The 6,969-nt window shown below is 64.0% G+C and overlaps 2 protein-coding genes across 2 annotated transcripts; one reads left to right on the forward strand and one right to left on the reverse strand.

The window, feature by feature from the left end:
• The first annotated feature begins 23 nt into the window (after nucleotides 1-23).
• Nucleotides 24-3,323, forward strand: HMGCS2 (3-hydroxy-3-methylglutaryl-CoA synthase 2). The gene is made up of 9 exons (XM_014309346.2): nucleotides 24-136; nucleotides 384-823; nucleotides 1,050-1,175; nucleotides 1,444-1,608; nucleotides 1,679-1,847; nucleotides 1,932-2,102; nucleotides 2,619-2,720; nucleotides 2,792-2,922; nucleotides 3,003-3,323. The coding sequence occupies exons 1-9, from the start codon at nucleotides 24-26 to the stop codon at nucleotides 3,107-3,109; spliced, it is 1,524 nt and encodes a 507-aa protein (XP_014164821.1). The 3' UTR covers nucleotides 3,110-3,323.
• A 460-nt stretch (nucleotides 3,324-3,783) lies between these two features.
• PHGDH (phosphoglycerate dehydrogenase) lies at nucleotides 3,784-6,901 on the reverse strand. Its single transcript, XM_031061680.1, has 11 exons — nucleotides 6,744-6,901; nucleotides 6,497-6,562; nucleotides 6,367-6,421; nucleotides 6,194-6,292; nucleotides 5,958-6,090; nucleotides 5,730-5,878; nucleotides 5,369-5,521; nucleotides 5,112-5,244; nucleotides 4,788-4,915; nucleotides 4,365-4,593; nucleotides 3,784-4,085 (listed from the first exon to the last, which is right to left on the reverse strand). Exons 1-11 carry the CDS (start codon nucleotides 6,746-6,748, stop codon nucleotides 3,928-3,930), a joined length of 1,308 nt encoding a protein of 435 aa, XP_030917540.1. The 5' UTR covers nucleotides 6,749-6,901; the 3' UTR covers nucleotides 3,784-3,927.
• Nucleotides 6,902-6,969: the final 68 nt, after the last annotated feature.

The following is a 6,969-nucleotide window of genomic DNA, read 5'->3' on the forward strand; positions in this document are numbered from 1 at the left end:
TCCACAGCGCGGTCGGGGCGAAGATGCTGCGCTTGGTCGGGCGCGCCGCACGCTGCTGGGGGGCGAGGTGGGCACCGCCCGCGCCGGAGCGGGCACCCCGGGGCACCCAGCACCCCGCGGCCTGGCAGAGGGCATGGTGAGCACCCACGTGGATCGGGGGGGCTGGAGACACAACCAGGGTAGGGCTGGGGAGCTGGCTGAGCTCTTAAACCTTGCTGGGGAAGGGGAGCCTCTCCCTCCTCCCTGCAGCACTGCCAGGCACAAGGAGCTACCAGGGATCTGGGGTGCTCCCAGCGTGGGCTGCTCGCTGGTGGCATCTCTGCAGGGCCACCCTCTGTGCCCAAGACTGCCACGGGATTGTTGCCACTCGCTCTGTCCCACAGCCTCTCCAGTGCTGCCGGGACCGGTGCCTGGCCCAAGGACGTGGGCATCCTGGCCCTGGAGGTGTACTTCCCTGCCCAGTACGTGGATCAGGAGGAGCTGGAGCGGTTTGATGGCGTGGAGGCCGGCAAGTACACGCGGGGCCTGGGCCAGAAGCAGATGGGCTTCTGTGCTGCCCACGAGGACATCAACTCCCTGTGCCTGACCGTGGTGCAGCGGCTGGTGGAGCGCGGGCGCCTCTCCTGGGACGCCATTGGCCGCCTGGAGGTGGGCACCGAGACCGTCATCGACAAATCCAAGGCCGTCAAGACCGTCCTCATGCAACTTTTCCATGACTCTGGCAACACCGATGTGGAGGGCATCGACACCACCAACGCCTGCTACGGGGGCACAGCCTCGCTCTTCAACGCAGCCGCCTGGGTGGAGTCCAGTGCCTGGGATGGTGAGTACAGGCAGGGACCCTGCCGTGGGACAGGGGAAGGAGGCAGGAGGTGGCCTGAAACCCAAAGATTCTCCAACTGCAAAGGGCGCCACTGCACCTCCAGGCTCTCCGTCACCCCTGTTTCTTGCCCATCTTGGTGTGACACACAAGATGGGAACACACAAGGGCCACGGGATGGAGGCTTCCACCCGCTGGTGGCCCTGCCAGTCCCTCTGTCCTCCCCCAGGTCGCTATGCCGTGGTGGTGTGTGGGGACATCGCTGTCTACGCCACGGGGAACGCGCGGCCCACGGGAGGTGCCGGTGCCATCGCCATGCTGGTGGGACCCAACGCCCCGCTGGTGCTGGAGAGAGGTCGGTGCCATGAGGCCCTGGGGGTGGCGAGCTGATGGGTGCTGTCCCTGGGGGCCGTGCATCCATGTCCCAGCCCTGGGCAGAGCTGCTCAGCCAGACTCTGCTGGGTACTCAGATGCTGGCTAGCCCCATCCCTGTGGGCACCATGGAGCGACTCAGGGAGGCTGCTGGATTCCAGGGCTGCAGTGGCAGGCAGCACCCCGGGTGTTTGCCACCGGGCTGGGACCTCCCGATGCTCTCTGACAGCTGGCTCTCCCCGTGCCCCTAGGCCTGCGTGGAACCCACATGGAGCATGCCTACGACTTCTACAAGCCCAATCTGTCCTCTGAGTACCCGGTGGTGGACGGGCAGCTCTCCATCCAGTGCTACCTGCGGGCGCTGGACCGCTGCTACGCCGTGTACCGGCGGAAGGCGCAGAGCCAGTGGCAGCAGGGTGAGTGGCAGCGCCCCTGAGGTGCCCAGCACAGCCCCCTGCATACTGATGGCCCCGTGTTGCCTCCCAGCTGGCATCCAGAGGCCCTTCACCCTCGATGACTTCAAGTACATCATCTTCCACTCGCCCTTCTGCAAGCTGGTGCAGAAGTCGGTGGGGCGGCTGCTGCTGAACGACTTCTTGGCCTGCCCCAACCCCGACACAGCCTCCGGCCTCTACAAGGGGCTGCAATCCTTCCGGTGGGTCCCTGGGCTGTGTCCCCATCCCTCAGCCCAGACAGGCACGTGCTGCTCTGGGGTTCCAGCTGGTCTCTGTCTGGGCAGTGGTGTGAAGCTGGAGGACACCTACACCAGCAAGGAGGTGGAGAAGGCATTCCAGGCTGCCAGCCAGGACATCTTCAACCAGAAGACCAAGCCCTCCCTGCTCCTCTCCTCCCGCAATGGCAACATGTACACACCATCCATGTATGGCTGCCTGGCCTCCCTCCTGTCCCAGTGAGTCCCCCAAAACGCTGGCTTGGGGAGAGGGAGGAGGTCATTTTGGGGAGGGCACTCTCTGTCTGGATGGAGGGGCAGAACTCATCTCCCAGCCCTCATCTCCCCCTGCCTCAACAGGACCCGATCCTTTCATTGCTCACAACCCCCAGTGCGGATGCATCCTGCTCCAGGCCATCTCCCTGCCAGACTTTTCATCCCAGCTTGTTGGAGCTGAGCCAGTGCCTAAAGCCCCTCTGTCATCAATGGGAGGATGAAAACCCTTGTTGTCATGCCCAGTAGAATGAGTGACCCCATGGGAAAGGAGTCATGGGAACAGACAGGCTCTGAGGGGAACAAAAGCCTTGTCCTGGGCCTCCCTGGCACCACCGCACTGCCTCGGGGCTACACTCCTTCAGAAATGTGGCCCCAAGGATCTGCCTGCCTACCAAGCAGGCAGCCCCCTACGCTGCCCCCACAGCCCTGTATCTCCCTCTCAGCCCAAATGTCCTGTAACCCCCTCACCCCTCGCTTCAGGCGCTCAGCACGGGACCTGGCCGGCTCCCGGATCGGTGCCTTCTCCTACGGCTCGGGACTGGCGGCCAGCATGTTCTCCTTCCGCGTCTCGCAGGATCAGGGGAGAGAGGGGCTGCAAAGGGAGGGCAGCGTGGGGCTGTCAGCGCTGCCATCTCACACACGGGGTGCCCCTTGCCAGGCTCCCCCCTGGACAAGCTGGTCTCCAGCCTGGCTGACCTGCCCGCCCGCCTGGACGCCCGCAAGCGCGTGGCCCCGCAGGACTTCGCCGACATCATGAAGCGGCGGGAGGAAACTCATCACTTGGGTGAGTGGGGCTGGGGGGATGTGAGCCTGCCCTGCTGGGACCCCACAGCACCCCTGAGCATCACTGCCCTCTCCCTGCAGCCGACCACGCTCCCCACGGCTCCCAGGCGGATCTGTTCCCCGGAACCTGGTACCTGACCCGGGTGGATTCCAAGTACCGCCGCGAATATGCCAGGAAGCCCATCTAGAGTGGGATCACCAGAGTGGTGAGCCCTGGAGAGGGGGATGCTCTCTTTCCCCCATTCATTCCCCACATCTGGGGCTGGTCTGTGTGGGAAAGTTCCCTTTGTATGGGTGGGGAATGGCCAGCAGTGGCTCGGGCCCCAGAGCTGCTGGAGATGGCAGTGGCTTCTGCAAACACCTGGACAGTGTGGGGGAATAAAGGTGTGGATGGGAGGGGACAGCAGCCCAGCTCTGGCTCCTGGTCTTGAATGGTCTCCTCCCACCCCCGGTCCCTCCCAAATAACAACCACCAGTCTGGATCACAGCTGCTTAAGGGATTTATTCCATGGCCAGCTGCCCTGTTAGACATGGGAGTTTGCCCTGAGTCTGGGGGACTCAAGGAAGCCTCAGCCTCCCAGTTGCCAGTTTATGGGGGCAAGATGGCATTTTCCCCACGATGTCATTAAACTGAAACCTCCTCATGGTAAAACCCGTGGGCAGGAGGGCACAGGTGACACAGTAGCTCACAGGGAGGTTCGTGCCCCTTGCAGTGCTGCTCTCTGAGCCATGGCCCATCACGGGATTGTGGCCACAGGAACCTTTGCACCCTTCAGCAAACAGCAACAAGGCCAGGGAGCAGCAGGGGCAGGAGGGAGGGGGTTTGGGGTTGAGGACAAAGGACCACACAAGGCACAACATGCTCTCTCCTTCTAGACCCTTTATTGAACATGGGGCCACCCCAAACCCAGTGTGGGGCTCAGGGATGGCCATGTGCAATGCTTCCCCAGCTGGGGAGGGCCCAGCTGCTGTGGCCGTGGGGAGAGTCCCTGTCAGCAGTCGGGTTCTATGGCAGGTGGAGCTGGAAGATTTCTGTGACACGTGGCTTTAGCTCGCCGAGGCTGGGCAGGGGGGCTGAGAGCCCCACGATGCTCCACTGCTCCCCTGCCACCGTGCTGGAGCTGTGGTAGGACAGGAGCTGGGCCCCTGCCTTGCTCAGCAGCCCTGGAGGGGAGCACAGGAATTAGGGACCACAGGCTGCCCCCACTGCCCCAGCAGGGAGCTGAGCCTCTCTGCTCGCCCCAACTCCCTGCTCAGAGGCCCATGACACCATTTCTTCCTCCAGCCCAAGTCCTTTGCTCAACATCACACAACCCCCGGCCCAAACCCCCCATCCCATCCATCCATCCAGGCACCATCTGCTGCAGCAGGGGCTCAGCTCTAGGTCGGGTGTGGGGGTTCCCCAGGCTGTCCCTGCAGCTCAGGGCTGGCACAGGCACTCACCGGTCAGCGTGGCCAGAGCACTGGTGTCTGAGGCTTTGGCTCTGTAGATGAGGAGGGGGCCGGACAGTGGGGCTGGCAGCTTGAAGGCAGCCCCATTGATCTGCCGCAGGACCGGGGTGCTGCCCTGCCCTGTCCCTGTCACCTGGTGTGGGGTGCCCTGCAGGGACACCTGCACCAGACCCGTGCTGCTGTCGGGCTCGGGGGCCACATCGCTGTGGGTGGCTGTGACCTGCCAGGGAGACACAGCCACTCAGTGCCCAGGTCCTGTGTGTGTCTGGGGCAGGGAAGGGATGTCCTTGGGAGCACCCAGGGAACAGCCAGCCTCAATGCTGCATTAGCAGCACGGTGGGGTGTCCCCAGGCTCATGCTGCTTGCTGGGGAAGGCACACCAGGCTGGGGTGCAGAGCCTGGGTGTCCACGCACCTTCAGCCCAGCCTCCTGGGCCAGCAGCGTGGCATTCACCAGGGTCACCTCCTTCTGTGTCCCTCCAGCCAGCATGCCTGCAGCCACAGCAGGTGTCAGGTAACTCCCAGCCTCCTTCAGGGGTGTTCCTGGGGTGCAGGGAGGAGGTGTGCATGAGCCAGCAGCAGAGAGGTCAGGCCCACAGCCTGGGGCTGGTCCTTCCACCCACCCAATCCATCCACCCATCCATCCCTGCACACTCTAGGGCTCCAATCTCACTGTTAACCACCTTCCTGTCTATCTGTTCTCCTGCCTGCCCATTGGAGCCCCCACACCCAGGCTCACCTAGGGTGCAGACCTGCATGCTGCCCTGCATTTGCTTGCCCACCGTGCACAGCACCGTGCCCAGGGCCCTGGCCAGGGCGATCCAGGGCTTGGTCTGGGGTGAAAAAGCCTTGCTGAGAGCCTGCCCATTAACCTGCAGGAGAGAGTGAGCAGTGAGAGCCTGCTGGGGATCCCCCACGGAGCACTGCTCCCAATGCCCCCACGGGTTACAGCTGGGGTAGCTGAGGCACAGAGCTCAGGTGCTGCAGGGCACTCACGACGCCGGTCAGCCCCTTCCCCGTGGCCATGTCCACGATCTGCATGGCGATTTCCTTGCCGCAGCGGCTCTGTGCCTCCCGCGTGCTGGCACCCAGGTGTGGGCAGGAGATGACGTTGGGGTGGTTCACCAGGTCACGGTCCTTTGGGGGCTCCTGCAGACACAGTTCCATCCTGCCATCAGCTCCCAGCACCCAGCTGGGAGCTCGGAGCAGGGGGCATTTACCCCGCCTCCTTTGCAAGGAGAGAAGCTGAGGGCTGCTCCTGGTCCCAGCCCCACAGGGTTTGCTAGGCTGCTTTGGGCAAAATTGAGGTGGTGCTGAGAGAGAGCCAAGCTCAGGAGGTCCTCACAGCCCCACTCACCTGTGTGAAGACATCGAGGGCGGCCCCGCCACACTGCCCCGACTGCAGCGCCCGCAGCAGCGCGCCCTCGTCCACGATGCCACCGCGGGCACAGTTCACCACCTGCACGCCGCGGCGGCACTTGGCAAAGGTGCTGTCGTTCAGGAGCCCTGCAGAAGGAGGGCTGTGAGCAGAAGGGGGCTGCCCCAGCTCTCCCCAAACCTCCCTGTGACCGTGCCCGCTCCATACCCGTGGTGGAGGGCAGCAGCGGCGTGTGCACCGTGATGAAGTCGCAGCGGGGCCAGATCTGCTCCAGCGGCAGCTGCTCCACACCAAAGGTGGCTGAGACATCGGGGGTGATGATGGGGTCGTAGCCAATGGTCTGAGGCAGAGCAGGCACTCACTCTTACAGCCTGGCACGGTGGCTCTGGCCAGGTCAGGAAGGTTGATGCTTCCCATCGTTCCTCCCTGCCCCATCTCCTCACCTTCATGCCAAAAGCCTGCATGCGAGTGGCCACCTCCCTGCCGATGCGTCCCAGCCCCAGCACGGCCAGCGTCTTCCCGTTCAGCTCCATGCCCATGTACTGGGGAGTACAGGGAGAGTGAGCGAGCACACCCCACACGGACACCCCCCCAGAGGCGCTTCACTGCCTCCTACCTTCTTACGGTCCCACTTGCCCTCCTTCATGGAGGCAGCTGCCTGTGGGATCTGCCTAAAAAGGAGGCGGTGGTCAGTGCGGGGTAGGGGGCTGTAGGGCACACCTGTCTGCATCCTGCCTTGTGCTCACCTGGCCAGGCACAGGATCATCCCACAGGTGAGCTCGGCGGCGCTGAGGCTGTTCCCAGTAGGAGTGCTGGGGATGGAGAGGGGTGTCAGTGGTGTGAGTCCCCCGGGCTGACAGGGATCTGTGCCCCGTGAGGATGGAGGCACACAGGGGGTGCCAGGGGTGCCATGGGTGGGGAGGGCACCCTATTGAAGTCTCCCCGACCACCCCAGGTTCACGGGTACGGATGTCCCCACACTCCTGCTCTTACTTCATGACCAGGACGCCCTTCCTGGTGGCTGCCTCCACGTCCACATTGTCCACACCGGTGCCAGCTCGGCCCACCACCTTCAGCCTCTCTGCTGCCTCCAGCACCTCGGCCGTGACTTTGGTGGCCGAGCGGACGATGAGCCCATCGCAGTCCTAAGGGGTGACAGACACGGCGAATGGGACCAGGATCGGGGCCATGGCCCCGGGTGGGTGACGGGACGGGGGCT

Source organism: Geospiza fortis, unplaced genomic scaffold (assembly GCF_000277835.1).
Source record: "Geospiza fortis unplaced genomic scaffold, GeoFor_1.0 scaffold5, whole genome shotgun sequence".
NCBI classification, from domain to species: domain Eukaryota; kingdom Metazoa; phylum Chordata; class Aves; order Passeriformes; family Thraupidae; genus Geospiza; species Geospiza fortis.

Bases quoted from the DNA above. Each gene is read 5' to 3' on its own strand.
- PHGDH (XM_031061680.1), bottom strand. The intron at 6,293-6,366 runs GTAGGAGGCAGT...TGTACTCCCCAG, and splicing joins GCAAGTGGGACCGTAAGAAG to TACATGGGCATGGAGCTGAA. The intron at 4,594-4,787 runs GTGCGTGGACAC...TCTCCCTGGCAG, and splicing joins CCCAGGAGGCTGGGCTGAAG to GTCACAGCCACCCACAGCGA.
- HMGCS2 (XM_014309346.2), top strand. From the start codon at position 24: ATGCTGCGCTTGGTCGGGCGCGCCGCACGCTGCTGGGGGGCGAGGTGG. The intron at 1,176-1,443 runs GTCGGTGCCATG...CCGTGCCCCTAG, and splicing joins CCCGCTGGTGCTGGAGAGAG to GCCTGCGTGGAACCCACATG. The intron at 1,609-1,678 runs GTGAGTGGCAGC...GTTGCCTCCCAG, and splicing joins GCAGAGCCAGTGGCAGCAGG to CTGGCATCCAGAGGCCCTTC.